This window comes from Felis catus, chromosome E1, assembly GCF_018350175.1.
Source record: "Felis catus isolate Fca126 chromosome E1, F.catus_Fca126_mat1.0, whole genome shotgun sequence".
Classification (NCBI taxonomy): domain Eukaryota; kingdom Metazoa; phylum Chordata; class Mammalia; order Carnivora; family Felidae; genus Felis; species Felis catus.
In genome coordinates this window covers 8018102-8043738 of record NC_058381.1, presented here as the reverse complement: position 1 = coordinate 8043738, position 25637 = coordinate 8018102, and the positions used below count along the sequence as shown (strand labels likewise).

At 51.9% G+C, this 25637-nt stretch overlaps 1 protein-coding gene across 1 annotated transcript in view; it reads right to left on the bottom strand.

Moving 5' to 3' along the window:
* Positions 1-287: 287 nt before the first annotated feature.
* Positions 288-25637, bottom strand: part of COX10 (cytochrome c oxidase assembly factor heme A:farnesyltransferase COX10) — a 140360-nt gene continuing 115010 nt past the window's right edge. The window contains exons 6-7 of the mRNA XM_011288832.4: positions 16808-17040; positions 288-2233 (exon numbers count right to left, since the gene is read on the bottom strand). Of these exons, the coding sequence (XP_011287134.3) occupies positions 1827-2233; positions 16808-17040 (640 nt within the window). The 3' untranslated portion in view covers positions 288-1826. The remainder of the gene's footprint in view (positions 2234-16807; positions 17041-25637) is intronic.

Sequence of the window (25637 nt, the reverse complement as noted above, 5' to 3'; positions counted from 1 at the left end):
CTCACGGACCGCGAGATCGTGACCTGGCTGAAGTCGGACGTTTAACCGACTGCGCCACCCAGGCGCCCCTGGCCCTTCTTCTTTTATTAGTAATAAGCATGCTCATTATTGTTTTGGGTGTACGGGTATAAAAAAATCCAACGCACTTCCTTCCACCACCTTGGAACAGAAATACCGATCGCCCTCCAACCCCTGCTCGCTCATAAAAGTGAGTCGGGTGTTAGCAATTCTGCCGGGCCCCGTGTCAACTCGGTACAAGGCGATCAAATACACGACATCACGCCCACTGCTGTTCTCACCTACTGGTTTATTGCAGCAGGAGAGAATGGAGGCATTTTACAAACCCGAGGGCTGCAACAGGGTGTAGACGTTCTTTGCAGACATTCCTATGCCACGTTCCCCACAGGAAAGGACCCGGATACAGCCGGGATGTAATACCGCACAGAAGTAGAAACGGGGGGTCACATGTTCTCGGCAGTCGCTTTAGACAATTTTGAGAACGGGCAGGCTGCAGTGACCGTTTAAATGTCACCTTAAATACTCCCCACAATGAATCCCAGCAGTGCCCCCACAGACTGAGCAAGGAAAACACCCCGTTAAGCATCGAGACCTTCAGGCAAGTGGGATTCGACAGCGGACAAGGACCATATGTAAAGGACGGACGGATGGAAGGGACCACACGTGCCTGGCTACAGGTTAGCTCGCACAACTCCCAGGACGGACACATCCCTGCCCAGAGTCGGACCCGAACTTCTGGCCACCGGATGTACGGAGGCTAATTTCTGAGTTCAGAAGATCCCGGGAGAGAACGGCGTTTTCCACTGAAGGGACGCGAACGTGAGCTCTGTGGCTGGCTAGGCCTACTCACGTTTTTGTTTGTTTGTTTGTTTGTTTTCCCTTCTCCATCGGCCTTGAGAAGCCACGCAGCAAACCAGCGGCTGAAGGGGGACACGAAGGGGTCAGAGCCCGCCGGATGGCTGGTATGAAGTCTAGCGCCACCCTTCCAGAAAGAAAACGCTTCAGACACCTCCTGTATTTTCAAGTGAACTATATAAAGATGCCTTTGATTCCTTGGAGTTTTTGAAATGCTGATACGTAACGGGGGTGGACCAGGGGCTGGCAGTCCCGTCTGGGGTCCCCTAGGCAACCGTTTGGAATTCTCCCTTCGCGATGGGCCGGCAGCACACCCTTCGGGTTCTATTATTGTTTGGGGCAGTATGCGGTTGAGAATATATGTGAGAAAGCTGGACTGGGGGCCCTGGCTCTTTCACGGGGAGGGCCGGCAGGGCGCACTTCCTCCGACGTGGCCCTCCGGGGACCTGAGGACACAGAAACTCCAGACCGAGTACTCCTGATCAAGGCGTCTGGTCACCAGGGAGCATTCCGACTGGCGGGCGGGAGTGTGTGTGTGTGTTTGTCTGTGAGTGTGTGCGTGCGTGTGTGTGTGTGGCTACAAAAGGAAGACGTGGACCTGTACCTCCCCGCAAAGAAGAAAATCAACGGGAGGGGGCCGTCGGGGGTTAGAGGAAGAAATCTACAAAGACTCTTAAAGAGAAAAATACTCCCTCTGTATTATTAATCACCTGAGCCAACCCATTTCTCATTTGGGGCGCATCTTGGATGCTACCATTAAAAAAAACGTCGCGTGATCACGGAGCATCAAATCATTTTACAATCTCCTACTAAACCGGGCAATTTCCCTTCTCCGCTTCTAGAATTGACAAAATATTCTGGTCTCACCGCAAAGGACAAAAAAAAAAAAAAAAAAAAAAGTGCGTCTCCCTGTACGTTTTTTTGTTTTTGTTTCCCCACGCGCCCACGTGGGGTCAACCCCGAGGCTCCCCCCCGGCACAGGTCGCCCCTGGCGGCCGCTTGCAGGTGAGCATGAGCAGCAGAAACAGGGGCAGGTGCCAGAGGCTGCAGAAGAACAGCTTCCGGGAGCTCTTCCGGTCCGCGTCGACGTAGAACCGGAAGCCGAGGTAGGAAATATACAGGTTGATGGGGAGGGAGATGGCAGGGAAGGTCCACGTGGTGACGTCCAGGACGGGGGCGGCGGCGGACAGTCCGATCAAGGCCAGGCAGTGGCGCAGGGCGACGCGCCGGCACAGGGCCGGGTGGGTGACCGACATCATGCAGTAGCCGCCGCGGGAATAGTCTTCACGGAGGCCCCAGCTCAGGGCGTTGAAGTGGGGGAACTGCCAGGAGTAGAGGATCCCTCCCAGGAGAAACGCTCCTGTGTGCGGGTTGAGGGGAAAAGGGGAAGCAAGACACGCTGTCATCAGAGGCTTACAAAGGCATCGCCGCCTCTCGCCCGCAAAGCCCTTCTGGCCCCGAGGTGGCCCCTCTGGATGTCACCCGGATCTCAGAGTCTCTGCCCGTCCCTGTTCTCGCCTCCACCTTGTCCAGGCCTGGCATCGGGGGACAAGCCCGGGGGAGGGGGTAACTTCACACTCTCCAAGATTCCCCCCCCCCACCCCGCACCCCCACCGCGGGGCACCGGGCATCTGTGGCTCCCGTCCACCCAGCGCCCACCGTGCGTCCCAGCATCGCGACAACCAGAGGCCCCCTACACCGGTGGGACCTCTGCGCAGGGGGCTTGGGGGAGGCGGAGGCGGTCTCCTCGACGAGGCCCCTCCCCAGGGTGCCTGGCGGCTCCCTGCTCGCAGTGACGGTGCTGAACGTAGCCCCAGCCCCCCCCCCCCCCCCCCCCCCCCCCCCCCCCCCCCCCCCCCCCCCCCCCCCCCGCGCTGAGCATCCTGGCTTTTGTCCCTGTCCTGGCTGCGTCACTGAGCACAGCCAGGGCTCCCAGGGCAGTGTCTGGCACATTCCACGGGCCGGCGCCATGTGACAGGCAGGAGGTATGAAGACGGCATGTGTCAAATAGATGGAGTGACATAAAGGAACACGGTCCCCTGAGCAGAACGGGAGCCTGTGTGTGGCTCGGCAGCTTCTCAATGAGGACGTATTAGTATCGCGAGCACCATTTAGCCCCTTTGTCTGGAACAGGGCCTCCCCTCCCCCACAGCGGTGGGATGAAGGCCGCCGCTCCCCGGGCACCTATGGGGTGACAGAGCCTTTCACACAGTTCACCTCATTTAATCCTGACATAGGATGTTAGGTAGGGTTCATGCCCCTTAGCGAACCATCACAGATCAGATGATTTTAGGTTCTACAAAAGGAGGTGACAGGAGGAAGCAGAACGAGACCGTCTGCTGTGAAGACAGCCCCCACGAGTCAGGCAGCCCACTCCTGCGCAGGCGACTCACTGTTCACTTACTCCCGCAGAAAGTGCTAACTGAGCGCCTACTAAGTGGCGAGCACCGTGCCGGGCGCCGGGGAGCACAAATCCACCCCTCCGGAAGGCGGCATTCATCAAGAGCCACACTACTGAGTCTGCGTCGCCACCCCACTGCGGGGCGGAAGTCCGTGCGATGAGGACACGGAACGAGACCCAGTGGAGGCAGGCAGAGAAGGCCTCTCAGAGGAGGGGGTGTCTGGGCTGAGTTCTGCGGGACAGGTGACCTAGTCCCGTGAGGGCTGGCGGAGGAAGAGGTGGTCACGAAGGGGCCGGAAGGCGCACGGTGTAGACGAGGTATTACAAGGAGATGAGAACACGCGTTAGGATTCACGGAGCTGTCTATCGAAAGGAAAAGAGGTCAGTTGGACTGTACGGTAGTTGAAAAAACGTATCAAAATCAGAAAGGGAAGCTAGTGTGGCTGGAGGGACAGGCAGGGCGCGCCACCCCCAACTCGGCGGGGTGTGCCTTCCAAGCACTGGCTTGATCCCCAAAGCAACAGAAAGCCATGGAGACAGGGGAACACGTTTCAGCGTGTGTGTGTGTGTGTGTGTGTGTGTGTGTGTGTGTGTGAGCACCTGTGCGTGTGCGGGGGGCGTGAGGAAAGGGCATCAGTGTCACTTGGCCAATTTGAGAGACAACACGCTGGCGGGGCCCAGAGCAGGCACGGAAGGTTCCATCAGGGGCTGAGGAAATGAGAGGGGACGGGTGTTGCGGTCAAGGTGGTAACAGTGGGAGGAAAGAGGGACTTGAGAGGGTTTTGGGAGGCCAAGTGGCAGGGAGTGAGTGTAGAGTAAATAAGGAGGGGAAGCAGAGGGCACCCCCTTGGTTTAGGGGCCCACGGAGACGCCAGCCATTGTATGAGATGAAAAACGGGGAAGGCTCAGAGAACAGCGCAGGAGCGTGACCTGGGATGTGTTCACCCTGACACGCCTCTGGGACACCCAGATGGCAACCAGGCAGTCGTGAAGAGGGGCCTGAGCTAGGATACGTCTCTGGGCGCTACGCACACCTGCATCTACCACTGGCTCAACCCCGGCGTGCAGTCATTCATCGTTTCTGCTTCCTGCCTGAATGCAAAATTCCTTAAGGGAATGGCCACTTGCCTGTTCCGTCGCCTCTCGGGAGCAGAATACAGAAAGCGCTCGATGCCGCTGCAGTGGAGGGTCCCCAGAGGCATCAGTGGGAGCCCACGTGTGCAAAGAAAGGCTTTCCTAAAAGCCACCCGGGATCGGTGTGTTTCCGCACCGAGTCGTGAGCCCACGGGGCAAACCACCCTCGGTGCCTTGTTCCTGACACCGAAGGGCTCCCCTGGGGGTCCCCCGCTGAGAGAGCTGAGGCTTCGCTCACCCACTCACGGTGTCACCTGCCCTGGCCGGCAGCATCCCGCACAGAGAGGCTGAAATTCTGTCACCACAGTCCTATTTCAGGTAATGAGGATCTACTGAGCGCACTCCACCTGCCCCCCACCCCCCCCGCCCGTCTGTGGGAATGTTCCGAGAAGGAGAGGGTGGATACTACCGCTGAAACACAACCCAGCAGGAGAGAAGGCGGTTTAAATAATTCAGAATCATTCAGAAACCCAGGCTGGGGCTCTAAGGTCCTGAAGGGCCCCTGGTGTGCACATGCCAAAGAGGATCAGAAGGAATGAGCCCTTCTTTTAATCTCTTATCTGTATTCCTCAACAGCGTGGGCTGCAGAGGGACAAAGGCGGCGGGCTTTCCCGTCCCCTAAAAGACAGAGTGGTGATTTTTTTTTTTTTTTATTCCTATTGTTCTGGGCAGAAACTCGCCCATTTCTGCATTGAGTGTTAGGGGGCAGTTGCAGCATCTCGAGGAGAGCTTGTGTGGGTGCAGACCGCGGGGCAAGGGGACCTGCTCTCGGACCCAGTCACAGTTCCTCATGGGCTCCGTCAGTCAGTCAGTTCCCCTCCGACCTTCAAGTATAAGGAAGCAACGGAGACTTGATGGGAGCGTCCCCATTTCAGCTGCCAAATCCCTCAAATCCCCCTTTAACCTTCTCTACAAATAACATGATACATATATGGCAGTTCAGGTAAACACGCTCCCATTTTCACGCTAACAATGGAAGCGGCCACTACGCGTGGAATCCACTCACTTGGTGACCAGATGGCGGGCGTCCACCGCAGGCCAGGCACCATTCCAGATGCAAGGCCAAGCCCTGCTCCAAGTCTGGAGGGAGGGGCAGACATAAACCCGTGTGACAGTGATGGGCGCTATTCAGAGAACAGGGGGGACACGCTGGGGGCAACTGGGCACTGACGGCTCAGGGACGGCCTTCCCAAAGGCGACATCCGCGGCAAGGCCCAACTAAGTGGAAGGTGCACCGCATCGGGTCCTGCGAAGGGTCGCTTTGGGTAGGTTTCTGGCACGGTGTGGAGGCCACGGCCAGAGGCAAGGAGCTAAGGCACGGGGCTGGGCCATGTGGGCACCTGCAGACCGGGTCAGGTGTCATGGGGGGGATGGGGGTGGCAGACACCGATCCTTGTGCCCAGGTGGGGACGCTGGGACACACACCGGAGAGTGCGCTCATGGTGGATGCGTGAAGCGCTCGACTCTCGGCCATCTGAAGTTTGAGGTGCCTCCAAGCCATTCCAGTTAAATGCTCCGCGGCTGTCACACGCCAGGCACTGGGGGGAGGAACTCTGTCTCTCTCTCTCTCTCTCTCTCTCTTACGCTCACGACAACCTCTTACAGATGAGAAGATTCGTGAATGTGCCCCACCCAGGGGTCTTCAGCATGACTGGCACCTCCTTTTATGTATTTATGTAAAGTTTTAACTTATTTATTTTGGGGGGTGGAGGGGCAGAGAGGGAGGGAGACAGAGAATCCCAAGCAGGCTCTGAGCGGCCAGCGCAGAGCCGGGAGCGGGGCTCGAACCCACCAACTGTGAGACCGCGAACCGGAGCCGACACTGGGAGTTGGACGCCTAACCGACCGGGTCACCCAGGTGCCCCAAGCAGCACCTTCTGTTAGACAGCTGCTGCCCCTACAGGGGACATACAAGGACTGCTAGGGGGTGGCTGCGGGGTGCCAATGTAAAGGCTGACACTGCAGAACAGGCAGCGGGTTTGCTGGAAGGAAAAAGGGCATTTGCTGGTTTCTTAGGGGGTCCCGGGACCTTAAAAAAAATAGTTTGCTTCCATTAGAGACAGACGATATTGGCCTTGCCCGGGAGTATCCCTGGGGAACTGGAAAGGACAGAAGGGAAGGCTGGATGCCTCCTCTGTGTGCTGATGGAAAGGCAGATCATAAAGGGACCAGTAAAGAGGGGGTGCTGGTGGCTCCTCAGGGACTTGGGGACCCTGTGAGGTCCTGGCCATCACGTACGTGGAGTAGCCCACCCCGGCTCAGCCCGGGACGGGGCTCACCCCCAAAGGGTCTGAGCAGATTACAGGCCGCAGCGAGGACAGCCGGGGCCCAGGGGGAAGCGGACAAGGCTGAGACGCTGAGAAGGAGAACGGGGCGGGGGAATCGGGGAAATCCTAGCTGTTCTGCTGAGGAGCTGCCTCGGCCAGGAAACTAGACTGGGAAGGGTTAAGATGATCAGGGCCCCGGTGTGGGCTCCTGCCTCTCTCAAAAGCCCTCTCTTTTTTGTGTGCCCACTGGAGTATTCTGTTTTGCTCAATATGCATTTTCGGTTATGCTTCTGCTTAAAATAACATAATTAAAAAAATCATTTTCATAAGAGAGTAGCATGCTGCTTTTCTGTGCGAGAGGAAATTGGGTGTGGGTTTGGCTCATGTCACAAATGAAAGAGCTTTAGAAATCACAGCTTAGCCTTAATGGATCATAATCAGAAAACCACCACCCCCACAAGCTTCTACTCGATGGGCTGTGTGCAACTGCCTCTCCTCGTAGGAAAGATGTAAAACAAATTGCTCTCTTCATCAAGATAAGGTGACCCCGGAGCAGGAAGGCTTGGATTAGTTCTGGGGCTGTGGTGGAGCCCACCTTCCTTGTGGGGTAAACACGGGAGCGCTCCGTTTACTGACTCAAAGGCCTCACCTCAGTGCCACCCACCCCCAGAGCCATCTGTTTGTACTGGGCCTATCTTCTGGGACACCGGAAATTTGCAGCGGGCCCGCTGCGGGACGGGCGTGGTCCGTTCTCCGGGCCCCTCTTCCGGAGTCTGGCCGCGGAGGGGGACGGCACAAAGGGGGAGTGCTGCCTCTGGAGGTCACCTTAGGTGGAGTGCTTGTGGGCGACGCACAGGAGGAAGGCCCATGTCAGCCTCGGAGAGATCAGGGAAGGCTTCCTGGAAGAAGTGAGTTGCAACCTGGGATCAGAGGATGGTCTCTGAGTTCCGATCCACTCGCACAAGCCACGCCTTTTCTGCTTCTTTCAGATGTGTTTTCTCAGTCTCCTGCCCCACTCTGTAGAGTCTTTGAAGCAAATATTTGTTGGTCTCTGAATGCATAAAACACTGAAAATCTAGGACGTAGGTGGTATATCTGTGGGTATGGTTCTCTGGAGGGCAGCAACCTCCTGGGATCACGACACCACAATCCCAGCTCAAAGGCAACTCGACAGAATGTCCAGGTGTCCAGGACATTACTTATTTTCCTCCATATACAGAAAATGGGAGAACAGCACATACATCGGGCAGGCCGTGTACGTGTGCCAAGGGCCGGGGAGAAGCCTTATCTCGTGGCACCCTGCTCTGACTGGGGGGCATATTAATATACTAACAGCAGGTGGGGCAAGGCTAACTAATGTCTTCCTAGTGACCCTTTGCAAATACAGTAAAACCTTGGCTTGCAAGCCTAATTCGTTCCGGAAACATGCTTGTAATCCAAAACACTCGTGTGTCAAAGCGAATTTCAAAACCACTGGCTCTGTTTGTGATCACGCGACATTCGGCGTCATGAACCACTCGCGTTGCAAGGTATCAATCACTTCTTTGATTAAGTTAAAACTTATTGGAAATGTTTGCGCGTCCTGTAGAACGCTCGCAGAACAAGCTACTCGCGACCCAAGGTTTTGCTGCACATGCATTTTAAAACCCTCTCAAAACACCTACATACCAACTGAGGGGGACCTCACTCATTGTCCCCTCTGCTCGGGCTCGAGAAACGGCCTTGTCCACGGCACACGTCCATCATTTTGTTGGCAAACAAAGCCAAGGCGATCACGGCCGAATGGTTTCCCAAGAGGTAGGAGACAAAAATCTTCAAGTTGGAGCTCTGAGTCCCCGAAGGTGCTCTTTGGAAACAAAATTCCTTTTGGGATGGAGTTCAATGGTTTCAGCTTGCTTTCTGGGCTGCCCGGTGGGCCCACATTCATCCCCTTCCCACCTCCACCCACACTCATTCACTGTCATTCACCGCCCAGCCAGGGCCTCGAAAAGGACAAAGAAACAGCTCCCGTGAACCCGTGCTGGGTTTGGGAGGTCTTCCTTCCTCGGGACAACAGGCTCCCTCTCACCTTGGCCCTCGGCGGGCGGTCTGTTCCACGACTGGTTGTGTTTGTGCTTTCAGGGTTACGTGGTGATGTAAACTGGGGGCGAGCTAGGGGGAGGAGAGCCAAACCCAAAGCTTCATGGGCACAGATTCCGAAGCCTTTCTTTTGAGGGCTGACACAAAGGGGCCTGTGAAACAGGTCGGCTTCCACAGTGTAAGCCACTGTGCACCCACCGGGCACCGTGTCAACCAGAGGCTGCCCTTCCAAAGCCATTTTGTTCATCTCCCTCAGGAAGGCACTGGCCCTGCCCCCGAACAGCCGTGACCGTGATCAACTGGTCAACCCAGCACAACTGATCTTGAGACTTGACTTCCCTGGCTGTACCAATTGTCTGGCCTCCAATTAGACCGTCTGTCTTGGGTCTAGCAACGTATTTCTAGTACATTCTTTCTCAGCCTTTTGCGTTTTCTGTCTTTGAAGAGAATAGGGCTCTGATATTGTTTGGTTTGCTAATATTCCCATGAAGACGTTCCTTGTTCACCCTGTCTTTAAAAATATCATTTGTCGGGGCGCCTGGGGGGCTCAGTCGGTTAAGCGTCCGACTTCAGCTCAGGTCACGATCTCGCAGTTCGCGAGTTCGAGCCCCAAGTCGGGCTCTGTGCTGACGGCGCGGAGCCTGGAGCCTGCTTCGGATTCTGTGTCTCCCTTTCTCTCTACCCCTCTCTCACTCACGCTCTGTCTCTCTCTCTTTCTCTCCCCCTCTCAAAAATAAATAAACAATAAAAAAAATTAAAAATATCATTTGTCTTGGGGCGCCTGAGTGGCTCAGTCAGTTGAGCATCCGACTCCTGACTTCTACTTGGGTCATATCTCCCACTTGGTGAGTTTAAGCCCAGCATCTGGCTCTGCACTGACAGTGTGGAGCCTGCTTGGAATTATCTTTCCCTCTCTCTCTCTCTGCCCCTCCCCTCCCCCCTCCCTCTCTTTCTCTCAGAATAAATAGAAATAAACTTAAAAAAATAAACTTAAAAAAAAATCATTTGTTAATGCGACCTCTGAGACTAGTTATGGAAAAACCTCACACCAGATGAACACAGACACTCATTTTCAAGTTTGATTTCAGACCAGGACGTTCCAGGACATCTCTTGAAGTGTTTGGGTTCAGCAGTGCCAGGTACTTAATATGCCCTCAATAAATATTTGTTGAATGAGTGAGGGAATAAATTCCCCCCTTTCCTAGTCTATTTTCTCATCCTGGAATAAAGGAGGTACATAAAGTGAAACAGTATTTAACATTTTGTAGTTTACCAGCTGAGGCTAAAAAAAAAAACAACAAAACGCAATCTCTTTTTTTTTTTGTTACTAAAACCATCCATCTGCCAAATGTCACCTCCTGATAAGAGCCTCGGGCTGAGTCCTCATTTGTAACTGAATGTTGGCTGACATAATTAATGTTTACCACACAACAACATTTGAATTACAAACCAAAGGCAATTTACACATCAACTCTACGCAGAGCTGAGCAGAGCGGTCACCCTGGCCGGGTCCACCGAAGTCCCGAAGTCCCAAGACCCGGGATTTAGTCACATTTGGGAAAACAGAATCTGAGCCTTTCTAAGAAATGGCGGAGACGGGGAGGGAGAGGTGGCTTTGGCAAGGAGGAGGGGAAGGTACTTTAGAGGCCTGGAAGATAAATTAAGTCGTCCCTGGAGGTAAACACAGTGGAGGGGCCTAATGCGTGTGGCTCCAGGCCCGCTGGGAGGGGGCTGTCTGCTGAGGGCACTTATCTGCAGCGCCATCTCCGCCCCCCCCCCCCCCACCAAGTGCACCCCTTCGCTGGGGTCCCCCAGCAGGTCACTTCTCTCACTACCTTCCTGCCACACCCGGGGCCAGAAAGCGGCCCCCTCCTTTGGCCTTCCGGAGTTTTTGCGGTAAGCATTTTTAATGCGTTTTAATAGCAGTTAAGGTAAAAAATAAATAAATGAATACATGAATAAGAAAAGGCAAAGTAATTAGGTAGGGAGACAAGGCCTAACCCCAAATCTCAGAGGGGACACGGTCGCAGGTAAAACCCCATCACGATGCCGACCTTTGCTGAGATCAACAGGGCTTTCGAAGCTAGCAGTTTCCAGCCGGAAACGTCTCAGCCATGAAACAGCAAATATCAAGAACTAACACTGCTTTAGCGTTCCCCACTTCCACACACTGATCTGTCCAATTCCCCCGTCACCCCGTGTCCCGCTACGCCTCGCCAGGTGCTGGGTTAGCCAAGGGGCAGGCCAGACCCACACGCTTTGCACCCACAACACCACCAGGGCATCCGAAACAACGAGAAAAATTCCGTTTTCTCTGATAAAAACAACAACAAGAAAGCGGTTGGGGGGGGGGGCGGGGCGGAGACCAGAATCCCAAGTGATGTCCTCAGGTTTATTTCAGGTTTTCGGTCTTGGCTGGAGGAGGGACGGCAGGTTGATCTCTTGGGCGCTCAAGCCCTCTGGAGGTCTTAATTGGCCCCATAGCCACTACAGGAACCACAAAAAGATGTAGACGCTGGGAAGGGGGGAAAGGACTTTGGAACACTGACATGTCCTCAGTCCACGAGCCGTCTGGGATGCGAATCGTGTTTTGCGCAAAAGCTCCTTATTTATCTTTCTTCTCAACTAGACAGGTCCTGAGGCCGTAGAAATTCCCACCTCCCCTCCCCCTTCCGGGGCCTGCCTGCCTCCTTCTGGGGCCCAGGAAGGGGCCTCTAGGGAGGTTCACGTGGTCAGGGGGACTGAGGGACCCCGATGTTCGTGCTGGGTCTTCGAGGTCCTGCCGGAGGAGCCGGGGAAAGGACCAAGGAACGGAATCCGTCCAGTGGACTCTGCCTCCCTGCAAACACAGCCCCGGCATCCACACACCCCCCCGGCAGGCTGGCAGGTGTCACAACATGTCACAAGGAGGATGACCGGCTTGAGGCTTCCCTAGATACTTGCAGGGTGAAATGTGACTAGGGAAGGGTGGAGGCCAGGCTTGGGACAGTAGAACCCCCCACCAGAGAGGCGCAGGGGTGGGGGGACGGAAGGGCACGCAGGCTTGGGAGGAGGACGGGCGGGCTCGGCAACGCGCTGCCTTCCAGCACCACGGGAGAACGCACCTGCGGCACGGGCAAATAATCCTGAACTTGGGGCCCTTGCCCCTCTCCTGCTAAACCTACAAGGGCCTTGACTGCCTTTCGATACAGTCCCCGTCAGGCAGCTCATCTCAGATCACGGCCCCTGCCCCACGCTGTCCGGCTTCAGCTCCCGTGCCTACAAATTCCTGTGCACGCTCTTCCCCCTCCTCGAAAAGCCCTTCCCTCTTTGAGAGAGCGGTCTCGTCCTCACTCAGAAGGTCCTCTGCTCCAAAGCCCTCTTGGGCCCGTCTGGGGAGGTTAGGAGAACGCACAGCCCTCAGAAGACCTCTTTCTTGCTCAAGCTCTGACAGCTCAGTCAGTTATTTGACACCTGCCCGCCTCTCCCTGAAGATGCTGAGACATGCTTTCCGTGAAGACGGGGCCTGGGTTTTAGGGATTTTGGTATCCCTCGGTGCCCAGCGCACAGTAGGTCCTCACAGACACCTGCCCCAGGAAGAAAGCCGATCGGCGGAGTGGGTGGTCTCCCAGACCCTCTTACATCTTCCTCCCCTCCGGCCTCCCTTTCCTTCCTGTCCCTGCGGTTCAGTGGAGTACATCAAAGATTTCTCCATCCATACGCTTCTCCAACACGATCTCTCTTTGGAGGTCCAAAGACAAAATGATTTGGAGACACTGCAGGAGGGAAACGTTTGGGGCCACTTTTCTCCCAGCAGGGCTGTTTCAAGCAAACGTGTCCCCTAAGAGAAGAACCCGGATGGGAGACACAACCTCCGCGGGTGATACGGACGACACCCTGAGTGCAGCTCCAATAATGCCATCTGCCCCCACCCTTTGCCCATGTCCCTAGGAATTTCCGAGGTATTCTGACAGCCAGGGCTCGCTCTCTGGTTCTGTCTTTTCAGACTAGTGGCTCAGAAAGCGGTCCCTAGAGCAGGGGCACTGGCATCACTAGGCAGCATGTTAGAAGTGCAAATTCTCAGGCCCTACACCAGACCTACTGAACCAGAAACTATATAGGGGCAGGGCCCAGGAATCTGGGTTCTATTTAGCGAGTCTGCCTGGTGATCCTGATGCACATTCAAATTTGAGAACCACTGTTTTAGACTCTGGTGAGACCACAGGTGCAGTCTCCCATGATGCCCTAGTATTCAAAGCACAAACTCACCAGGAAGATGGGACACAGGTTCACAAGGACATCAATGTGTCCCCGTAGGCAGAACTGACTAAACGCGCTTTTGCGAGGATGGAAATGCTCAGTGCCATCAATATGGCAGCTACTGCCTCGTGTGGCTGTGAGCATTTGAAATAGGGCTACGGGGACTTAAGAACTGAAGGTTTAAATTGATTTAGTTTAAGCTCAAAGTTAAACAGCCACACGTGGCTAGTGGGTACTATTCTAGAAGGTGACAAGACTGTATATATAGTCACATTCAACCCAGTGGCTAAAATCCCAGCAATAGAAATGTTGAAACTACATTCTTGCAGACTCTGCCTTATTTCTTGTCTTTTTAATGTTTATTTATTCTTGAGAGAGACAGAATCTGAAGCAGGCTCCAGGCTCTGAGCTGTCAGCACAGAGCCCGACGCGGGGCTCGAACTCACGAGCAGTGAGAGCGTGACCTGATGAGCCCAAGTCAGACGCTTAACCCACTGAGCCACCCAGGTGCCCTGTGACTCTGCCTTATTTCTTTGACTACTTCCGGCTAAATTTACCGGCCCTTGCACATGGCTGAGGCCCAATAAATATTTGGCAGTTGACCCAGGGTTAACCTAGTTTTGTCTGTAAAATGGAAGATACTGATTGATTGACTCATTCATTCATTCGATGTAATCAAAGATTTGCTGTTGATGTCAAGTTTGCTCTATCAAATTCATGTTTCAAAACTTTTCTGGAAGCAGTTGAAGGCATCACGCAAAGTAACCTTCTTTCCGTAAATCTGACAAGACGTTAGGTAAACGACTGGACCTGGGGGTAAATCAGAATTCTGGGGGCAGTAACCCATGTTGTGGTTGTGTGCCCCACAGTGCGTTTTCAGGATATGAAGAAAAAGAACATAATACAAGGCAACGGCTAGACGAACTTCTTGTGGTGACACAAATCTGTTTCGGGCTGCACTGCTTTATGCCAGGGGTCCGTTCAGGCAGTGATGGGTCTCTTTGCACAAGATAAGCATGCATTTTTGCCCTGCCACCTAAAACAAAGTATAGACTGGCCCTTCGCTCTGTCTCACTAATGAATTTATATACGATATTAAGTGTGGATTACGGAAAGACGTGTTTTAAAAACGTTTTTTTAAAAAAATTTATTTTAAATATGACTATTGGCAGTTCAGCTAAATCCATACTGTCCCTGAACAAATCCAGGCTCCTAGCCGAATGCGCACTCTAAGTGGGAAGACTGTTGCAAAGTTCTTTCTCTCTCTGGCCTCTGGGGATGCAACTCCAGAGAACATTGAGGCCCAAAGTCCTCTGAAGGAAACCGCCTGGGGGTACAACAAAAGCCGCTAGCAAGAATCTGGGTGACCAACAGACGACAGAAGCGACCAAGTTCTGCACCGCCATGGACTGCCCTGCCCCCATCGACCTCCAGGGGTTATCTGTCTCTGTAGATAGTAATACTTAACCCCGACCGTGGCTCTGTCTGGGATTCCCCAGAGAGAAAAGGTAGTTTTGGGGGCCTTGTTCCTTTTTTTTTTTTTTTAACTTATTTTAAGTTTATTTATTTATTTTGAGAGAGCGAGGTAAGGAGGGGCAGGGAGAGAGAGGGAGAGAGAGAATCCCAAGCAGGCTCCACACTGTTAGCACAGAGCCCAACACGGGGCTCGAACTCACGAACTGTGAGATCATGACCTGAGCCGAAATCAAGAGTCGGACGCTCAACCGACTGAGCCACCCAGGTGCCCCCTGGGGGCCCTGTTCCTTTAGGCTGGGTGTGAGGAACCCATGTAAGGTCCTGGCACTCTGGAAGGGTGTGGGGCTGTCTCCTTCAGGCAGGCAGGTGACTTGGAGCACAGTGCTGCAGTGTGGGGGGGTCTCTTTCAAGGGCCCCAACTCAAATGTCTGGGCGATCACTAGAAAGGTTCGGAGGGGTACAGGAGAGGAGAGGAGAGTGGGGGGAGGGGAGATGGAAGGTTCCAGGCAGGGTCAAGACTGGGGCTCCAGGCAGAACCAGGAGGGGGACTCTGACCAGGAATTTGGTGGTAAGCAGGTGTGTTCTCTAAATATAAACTGCAAACGAGGGGGAAAATTCAGACACCATCTAGTCTGGAGATGTCAGACCCATGCTTCCCTCTGTCCCCACCTACGCTCAAGATGGCCATCCCTAACACCGGACCCAAGGCCAGGTGCTCTGTCCACCAAGCCCAGAGGCAAGCTCACTGTGGGCAGAACAACAGCCAGGTAACAATTACGAATTGCTCAGAGTTGCCAGACCGATAAAAATCTCATGATTTTTGAGATTATTTTCTTGATCTGCATGACTCCATCTACTGTACAAATGAGGAATACTTAGCAAGAACTCACTTAATCCTCACGACAGCTCTGTGAGAAGGGACCACGGGGGAGATTGAGGAGACGGTAGCATAAAGAAGTCTAGAACGTTCATGTCAAGTCTAGAACTGGGTGGTTCAGTCGGTTAAGCATCCAACTTCGGCTCAGGTCACGATCTCACGGTTTGTGGGTTCGAGCCCCACGTCGGGTTCTGTGCTGACAGCTCGGAGCCTGGAGCCTGCTTCCGATTCCGCGTCTCCCTCTCTCTCTATGTCCCTCCCCAGCTAGTACTGTCTCTCTCTCTCTCTCAAAAATAAACATTAAAAAAAAAAAAAAGTCTAGAATGTCCCAAAGGGCACCCCTGCTCTGGAGCACTCACTCCTCACCACTGTGCTGCCATCCCTCCCACACGGATGAGATTCCGGTCTGGGGTTTATCACTGAGCAAATGGGCAGGAACGTTCTAGAATATCTTATGTGTAGACGCGTGGAACGCCAACATTTACAGGATATTAAAACTGTGCTAAGAGACAATCACGCTAAAGGTGTAACTGCCTTTGTAAGTTTGCCAAGTCAGAGTGTAAGGGCTTTTATGAAAAGTTTCAGAAATGTGGCTTACAGGGCAAACGTTTATGGTCAACAGCCTTTTGATCTCTCATGTGAAAAATATGTACTTACGTCTCTTGCAGGAAACCTCACCACTTCCTTCCTAAGTGTTGGTCAGAAACACTAATTACCTGGCTAATTAGACTGTGAAACTTCCCTTCCAGATGGTAAAAAGGAGCTATTTTCACCCCACAAATTTCGTTGTGACACGCCACCAAAAAAAAAAAAAAAAAAAGTAGATGGATTTCAATGGTTTTATTGTAGACACTGTGAAGGACTTAAGCAAATCATATAAAAGTAAATGAGAAACTGATGAAAAGGGTCTGCTCCTTCGCAAAGGGGTGGGGCGGGGGGTGGGTGGGGAATCACCTGGTTCTGTGGGGAAAAGCTCACGCCGGGGCAGGGGAGCATCCGGATGGGCGGGAGAGCCCGGAGACGGAGTCCCGGACACCCGCTCCACGATGCGGGACGTCCCCCAGGACTGATCAGCCCTAACGGGGCTCGTGACTTTTAGGTGCCTGCTTTCCACTCTACCTGCTGTCACAGCACTGCTTGTTTTTGTGGGTTTTTGTTTTGTTTGTTTTGTTTTCTTCCCTAGGCATTCCCTGCCCGGCCGGGGAAGCAAACGTCCCCCTGGAAAGCCCGACGACACGGTCTCCCTTCAGCCCTGCCTTCACGCGACCGCAGGAATGAGTACGGGCTAGAGCGGACTCAGAGAGCGAGAGCTGCAGTTCCGGGAAGGACACGCCTCGGACCGGCAGGTGCCGAGGTCTGCGCACAAGAGCCACCCACCGAGGGCCGGGCCCTGGCGCCCCCTGGCCGCGGGCCCGCGGGCCGAAGCCGAGAACCCCGCAACCCGGCACGCGAGATACTCACCGGCGTCCAGGCTGCCGGTCGCTGCCGTCCAGCCCATGACAGGCGGGATGGCCCCGACGACGGCTCCGACCCACGTGTTGGCGATGCTGATCTTCTTCAGCGGGGTATAGCAACAGGTGTACAGGAAGATGTTGAAGACCCCCAGGGCTCCCGTGAGGGGGTTCACCCCCCAGGTCAGGAGGGCGACGCCTGGAACGGCACAGCACGTGGCAAAGGACACAGCTAGCAACGGGCTGAAAAAGAGCAGTGGGCACAGAGCAGTCACTTTCCAGTCCGGCGGGCCACCTACCTACGTGGCGCGGCGACCCGGGAGGGAGGCTGCTGCGCCTTCTTCCCGGTTACGGGGCACCAGAACCCGAAAGGCGGAGGGACTCTGCCTGCAGGAGTTCTGGCTGCCCCCTCTGACATCTGCCGGCCGGGGCTGAAGTTCGAGTCCAGGTGAGAGCGCCCTGGATTCGTTCTGTCCCTTTCCGGCCGTGGGAGGCCGGTGCGTCCCTCTGCTCACCTGCACGGCCGGGATGGTTCTCTGCTCTCGCTCACAGGCTGGAGTGAGGGCCGAGGCAGACACTGCCTGCTTGGCACAGGGTTCTGCTTTGCAGTTAGTGCCAAGTAGGTGACGGCCATAGAAAAACCTCCCGGAACACGGTACCGGTAATGTTTGGGCAAAAGCTGGCATCTCAACCCTGCCCGTGTATTTATAGTTTAAACACATTACCCCATTAGCAGTAATGGATAATGACAGTATGTCTGAATGTATCTATCTGTGATAAATTACAGGCTTGGCAAGGGACTGGCTTGGGGCCCACGGCCACACACCAGGGGGCTGCCCCACACGGATAGCTCAGTTTCGGTGCCACAGCTGGTTTCAGAGCCACGGCATCTCCGGAGGACCCTCACCATGTTGGCAGGTGCAGTGAACAGGGTCAAATACAACTCTCCACCAGCCGGGACGATCCTACGCCTGATTCTCATCAGAGCCCACTTTTTTTTTTTTTTTTTTTTTTTTTGAATTTATTTTGAGAGAGACAGAGACAGCATGGGTTGGGGAGGGAAGGAGAGAGAAATCCCAAGCAGGCTCCGCGCTGTCAGCGCAGAGCCTGATGCAGGGGCTCAAACTCACAAACCGTGAGATCATGACCTGAGCCGAAGTCAGACACTTAACCGACTGAGCCACCCAGGTGCCCCATGCCAGAGCCCACTTTCTAAGGTGGACTTTACATGGGATCTTGTGAGAGAGACGGGGGGAGAGAGAGGGAGAGAGAGAGAGAGAGAGAGAGAGAGAGAGAGAGAGATGCAGGGCTCGATCTCATGAACCATGAGACATGACCTGAGCCAAAATCAAGAGTCAGACGCTTAACCGACTAAGCCACCCAGGCCCCCCTATATTTCAATGTATGTTAATAATTTCCCTGTGCTGTTCAGAATTCTTTTGTAACGTCATCATTAATAGGTACATAGTGGCCTATTCTGTGGATTCAACACAATTAATTCAGTCAATATAGCCTTTCTGGACATTGTGTATCTTTCCTTTTAAATTAGAAGCAACGGCATATATATCTTACAGACAGACTGTTGTTCATAGTTCTGACTAGGATGCATCCTGAGGATAAATTCCCAGACGTGACATTGCAAGGCCAGCTGACATGCACGTTTGTAGGGATTTGACTTGTACCACCAGTCTACGCCCCAGAGGGTTTAGGCTCTTTTACACTCCTATCAGCAGTACATGAGAAAGCCTATTATTTCTAGAACCTGTATCAACACTGGGTATGGCATTAAACACAAACCAAAAATTAACAACGTAAAAACATGCTTATTGAGATAGCATTATCCCCACTTCACAGAAGAGAAACTGAGGCTCAGATGGCCCTTGAACAATGAGAGGAACGGGGTGCCGACTGCAATGCACAGTTGAAACATCCACGTGTGACTTCTGACTCGCCCAAAACTTAACTACTGATAGAACCACGAGAGATCCTTTTTTACCAAGATAGGCAATTTATTGCAGAGACAAACTGCTTATGCAGAGATGATTAGCATCACACATGGCATTTTATTATTACCTTTTAAATTCTCTTTTATGTTTATTTATTTATCTTTGGGAGAGAGAGAGAGAAGACAAAGCTTGAGCAGGGGAGGGGCAGACAGAGAGGGAAAGAGAGAATCCCAAGCAGGTGCTCAGTCTCACGAACTCCAAGATCATGACCTGAGCCGAAATCAAGAGCAACCCGTCGGATGCTCCAACCCATTGAGCCACCCAGACACCCACACATGGCATTTTCTTTTCTTCACGTTTATTTTTTTTATTTTGAGAGAGAGAGTACAAGAGGAAAAAGGGCAGAGAGAGAGGGAGAGAGAGGGAGACACAGAATCGGGCTCTGCGCTGACAGCACAGACATGGAGGTCAAACTCAGGAACCGTGAGATCATGACCAGAGCTGAGATCAAGAGTCAGATGCTCAACCGACTGAGCCACCCCAGCGCCCCAGCATGGCATTTCGAATGGGTGCTCCCAAGACTCGAGCTCACAACAGCATCCAGAGGTGGTTATGAAATTGTTACAGCAGCTGATTTTACTGAGTTACGATTTAATACTCCATCTCTAAATGTGTTCATCTTTCTCTCCACTCAAATGGCACCCTGTGCAGTCTGCAAATGTTTGGGCAAGTTTTGAATAAACTTTAACTTTATATAATAGATGTGTGTGTGTTTATGGTAGTATTACGCATCCACGACATACGTTTTTAATTTTTTTTGAAATTTCTAGGCCATGTGGTGTGTGAGTTTTATTCAAATTGTTGCCAACCTCCAACCTTTTTTTCTAATATATTTATTGAGAAAAAAAATCCACATATACGTGGACCCACACAGTTCCAACCCGTGTCGATCAAGGGTCAGCTGTACCACTAAAATAACTTGGAAACAGACTTGTACTCGGATTTACTCCTTGGCTCACTGATGCAATCCCACTGGTCTGTGGGGGCGCCCTGCTGTAGTACGACTTCCTGATTCTCTGATTGCTTGGATCTTGCTGAGCCTGGGGTGGGGGGAGGGGGGGTGGGGGCTGGAGTCTTTAGGCTGTTGCCTTCCGCTGGGAGCAGCAGCCTGAGGGTTTAAAAGCTCCTTTGGTTTACCCCGAGGTAGAAATAGCCTAAGTTCCTCCGGCATTACCTGAGATGAAAACACTGGGGAAACACTACATTTACATACATACATACAAGGTCGGACCTAGGATATAAGGTGGGGAGCAAGACAGACACGGTCCTTGTCCGGGGGGCGCTTATGCTGAAGTGAGAGTTAAAGAGGCCGGCAATCTGGGGCCACTGTGTGTGGGTGCTGGGGGGCTGGACAGGGGGAGGTTTGTAGGAAGAAGTGCTGGGCGGGCAGGAGAGGGGACAGAAGGGTAGACAGGAGTGATTCGGGCAGTGGGCACAGCACGAGGGGCGGGAGGGGTCAGAGAACACTGGGAGGGAAGGCCACACGGAGACATCGTGGGAACACTGCCTCTGGGCAGATGCACAGAAGAGGTTTTCTCTGCTTTTTTACACAGGGGAAGAGAACGATCAGACGTGCTTCTCACAAGGCCCTCGCTGCCTGCCGTGATGACCAGCAAAGACGGACAAGCATTCACTTGTCCGTTCACGTCGGGCATTTTCGAGGAAAAAGAAGCGTGAGCCACACCACCACTGCAAGTTAGAAGAGTGCTAGCAAGAATAACGGTTGTGGGATGAAGCGAGCGTGTACCAAGTGACCTCTGGGCTCTTTCTTAAAGTTTGACGTAACCAGGAAATCTTTAAAAATCACGGTGATATTAAAGCTGCTTCAATTTAGCCGTTTTTAGGGGCGCCTGGGCGGCTCAGTCGGTTAAGCGTCCGACTTCTGCTTAGGTCATGATCTCGCGATCTATGGGTTCGAGCCCCACGTCGGGCTCTGTGCTGACAGCTGGGAGCCTGGAGTCTGCTTCGGATTCCGTGTCTCTCTCTCTCTGCCCCTCTCCCACTTGCTCTCTCTCTCTCAAAAATAAACATTAGAAACAAATTAAAAATTTAGCCGTTTTAATAAAGAGATCTATTTCTGATGCAGAAAAAGATTAGTCAAGTGCGTTCATTTCTCATCTCAGTTAAACACCACTATGATTTTCTGCCTTGGTACACATAGAAGTCCGAGCGAAATCTCAAAGCCTGGAAGGGCAATTTTGTCAAAGACCGACTTCTTGTTATTTTAGGTCAATTACTCGATACACTCGTCCTCCTAATCCTACCGCTCAGCCCTTGACCAAAACCCCCATCTGCTCTCTCCCATTCCTGGATGGGTTTTGGAAAGTATCCCAAACCTGGAGACACACGCACACACACGGAGTTATTTTCCCTTTTATCACTTCTTCTGTATTTAAAATTTCATTAAACATTTTTTCCCCATTATTAGTCTTTTTGCTCCTTTTACATTCTGAATTCCTCAGCAGGTGGCTTCCATTTTGAGTGCCGCTCTGAGGCCTGATTTCTAGAGGCGAAACTGGAAGAAAGGGCTAGGCAGGACCCGATGGAGTCCCGGGTGCTACCGAGATGTGGTCCCCGGGCCCAGAGCGTCAGCATCACCTAGGGGCTCGTCGGGAATCCAGGCGATCGGCAGGCTTGCCGAAGTCGGGGACCCACCGCTGCGCCATCACCAACGTGGTGCGGGTCCCATCTGGCCTACGTGAGGCCACGCCGACGGAGCCTGCGCCTATAGAAGGCCTCCACCTCCACCCACCTCCGATGCTGGGTGCAGCTGGGCTGGGTAGGTCCCGCTGTCTTTTGATATATGTCTCGACATATTCCAAGTGGAAAGGACTCAGGACAGCAGCCTAGCTCGGTATTCAGTTCACTGGGGAACTGCCAGTGTCTCCAGCCGCCTCTCTGCTCCGTCTACCTTGATTTCGTCTGGGCACGCTGCTAAGCGTTTTGGCCCTTATGAGGGTGAGACGAAGCAAGCGGGGCAGAGTCTTGATAATCCTGTGGATTCTGGGCGACAGGAACACTGGGGTTCGCTGTACTATCTCTAACTGTTGTGTCTCCTGGAACATTTGCATGCCAAAAGTGTTTGTAAAAGGCTTTAATATTTCTCTTCTTATTATTATATTATTATAGGGTTTCCATACAGTACCATAACTAAGCATCGCTGACAACAATCAGGTGGTCTGGATTCAAGTTCTGATTTGAAACAGTTCTGATTGAAAAGTGGGCAAACGAACCTCTCTGATCCTTGGTTTCCTCAGCTGTGAAGTAGGGGATGTATTAGGGCTATTCTTTAAAATGTGTATTTGAGAGAGAGAGAGAGAGCATGAGTGGAGCAGGGGCAGACAGAGAGAGAGAGAGAGAGACAGAAAGAATCCCAAGCGGGCTCTGCATTCAGCGTGGAGCCCAACGCAGGGGTCATTCCCACGACCATGACATCATGGTCTGAGGCAAAATCAAGAGTTGGACGCCTAACTGACTGAGCCTTCCAGGCACCCCCGTGTTAGGGCTGTTTTGACGGCAAGACTGAAGCACAAGTCAAATTGGCTTATGCAAAAATCCTCAGTAACAAGACCACCGGGAGGGCAGGGGCTCTATCACTGAGCTGTAGGATCTTGAGCAAAGTAGCTAACCCGTTGGTCTTAGCTGCTTCATCGGTCAAATGGGAGGTACATGAGAGTGAAGAATCAAAATAAAGCACTTGGCACAGGGCCCACTAAAAGAGCACGTAGCGTGCATTCGTTCGTTTATTAAGATGTCTCACTGTCATCTAGTCAGCCACTGTGCTAAGTGCGGGCATACAGCAGTGAGCGAAACAGACGGCGATGCTCACTCTGAAAAGGACGGTGGACGTTAAACAAACACAAGTACTACCAGGTCTCAAACTGTAAAATCAACCACAACCAGAACTGGCAACATGAGGCAGCGTTCTTTATTTTATTTTATTTTTTTAACGTTTATTTATTTTTGAGACAGAGAGAGACAGAGCATGAACAGGGGAGGGGCAGAGAGAGAGGGAGGCACAGAATCGGAAGCAGGCTCCAGGCTCTGAGCCATCAGCCCAGAGCCCGACGTGGGGCTTGAACTTACGGACCGCGAGCTCGCGACCTGAGCCGAAGTCGGACGCTTAACCGACTGAGTCACCCAGGCGCCCCATGGCAGTGTTCTTTAAATAGGAGGTAGGGCTGGAGGTAAGGGGTGATAAACTTTCAGTAAATCGTTTCCAGTGGTTTACTCTTTTCGAACTTACGAAGACATATGGATATGTGTTGGAATACGAAGACAAATGTAGACATGTTCAAGAACGTCACCTCAATTATAAATTATAAAAAGCGTAATGGCTGCATAGCATTTCCTAATAGTAATTAAAATGGCAACACTTTTTTATTTTCATTTATTTACATTTTTGAGAGAGAGAGAGAGAGTGACTGAGCAGGGGAGGGGCAGAGAGAGGGAGAGAAAGAATCCTAAGCAAGCTCCATGTTGTCAGCACAGAGCCTAATATGGGGCGCGAACTCATGAAACCGTGAGATCGTGACCTGAGCTGAAACCAAGAGTCAGACGCTTAACCCACTGAGCCACCCAGTCGCCCTTTATGTTTTTATTTTCAATCGTAACTTTATTTTATTTATTTAAATGTTATTTATTTTTGAGATAGAGACAGAACGTGAACAGGGGAGGGGCACAGAGAGATGGAGACACAGGATCCGAAGCAGGCTCCAGGCTCCGAGCTGTCAGCACAGAGCCCGACACAGGGCTCGAACTCATGGAGTGTGAGATCATGACCTGAGCTGAAGTCGGCCGCTCAACCGACTGCGCCACCCAGGCGCCCCTCAATCGTAACTTTAAGAATTTAACTCTAGGGGCGCCTGGGTGGCGCAGTCGGTTAAGCGTCCGACTTCAGCCAGGTCACGATCTCACGGTCCGTGAGTTCGAGCCCCGCGTCGGGCTCTGGGCTGATGGCTCAGAGCCTGGAGCCTGTTTCCGATTCTGTGTCTCCCTCTGTCTCTGCCCCTCCCCCGTTCATGCTCTGTCTCTCTCTGTCCCAAAAATAAATAAACGTTGAAAAAAAAAATTAAAAAAAAAAAAAAGAATTTAACTCTATTATATCAAATTACAAAAAAAAAAAAAAAAAAGTAAAAATAAAATAAACCAGCATCAGGAAAAAGCAGACGGATCACACGGGAAACATTATTTTTTTCCTAATGCTGGTGCTCTCACGTAGCTAGGGCAGTGGCTGTAATGGGCTTTGTTAAGGAGAGAAGGTTCATATCTCTGTGAATGGTGGTCACCGGAGTGAACTTGCATAGGAAAGATCTGAAGAGCAGAAGAATGGGGCGTGATGGTATTGTGCACGATTTCTAACTTTCAGTAAAATGGAATAAAGGGATGACTAAGGCAAATAGCACTGTGGGGTGGGGAAGGAAGGACGGTGGCCGAGGAAAAGAATCTAGCCGTTGAACTAAAACGATTTTTTCACGTCCTTTCACTCACGCAGGCAAATAGGTTGATGGCTCACGCTCGGACTGAATGGTGATTTATTTCCAAACTCGTATCCGAAACTGAATTACATTTCAAATAGAGACATCTCTCTACTGAGCATCAGCACAGAGGCAGGCTTCTCCTTCTGGCCTCCCTGCCCAGAGCTACTCCAGAAAAGGAACAACAGACCAGGGGACGGTGGGGGGCAGGGGGTGGGGGTTGTCAACACATTCCTATGAATTATTTATTCTTCCTTTAAAATACCGTACTCCTTCGTTTACTAAACACCAATCCTAAGTAGCTCTAGCGAAGTGGAATTTTCTGCAGAAATTAGGAACAAAGGAGGTAAAAAAAAATACGCAAGCTCTAATTTGATGACTATTTATTGCACTTAATAAACATAATCCACATTACGTGACTTTGAAATAACTAACGGGAGAAATGTGGTCTTTCTGTTTAAGTAATGTGTCAGAGAGGTCTGCGAAATGTGACATTAAATCCAGAAAGCTTTACATTGTAAGCAGCTCTATAGGTAATTGGTTTATACAAAAGTTAATCTCATACTTCTTGGCTTTTCTTCCAGAATAAATGATTTTTAAATTACAAAATAAAATTTCCTTTAACACAAAAGAAAACCCCAAAGCTTCATCAAACCAAGCTAATTTAGCTTTCATTTCCTGGATGAATCCCACATTTGAGCTCTGACCTGAGCTTTTGGGGGTAAGCCCCTCCAGATAACTGCTTTGACAACGTGTCCCCAAAATCTTCTCCAGGGGTTTTCTATTTCTCAACAAGACTCAAGTTGCAGATATTGCAAGGTAGGAGAGGAATAAGGAAAAGTCAGAATTTAAGGAACAGGTAAAGCAAATGTGGATGCAAGATATATTTTATTTATTTTATTTAAAATTAAAAAAAATTTTTTTTTTAGCATTTATTTTTGAGAGACAGAGAGAGACAAAGCATGAGCAGGGGAGGGGCAGAGACAGAGGGAGACACAGAATCAGAAGCAGGCTCCAGGCTCTGAGCTGTCAGCGGAGCCTGATGCAGGGCTCGAACCCACGAACCGTGAGATCATGACCTGAGCCGACGTCAGACGCTTAACCAGCTGAGCCACCCAGGCGCCCCTGTTTATTTATTTTTTAAATGGAATTATTTATTCTTGATGGGGGGAGGGGCAGAGAAAGGGAGAGAGAGTGAATCCCAAGCAGGCTCCGCACTGTCAGCACAGAGCCTGATGCAGAGCTCGAACTCACGAACTGTGAGATCATGACCTGAACCAAAATCAAGAGTTGGGCGCTTAACTGTCTGAGCCACCCAGGAGCCCCAGCAAGATGTATTTTAAAAGAGAATTTAAAA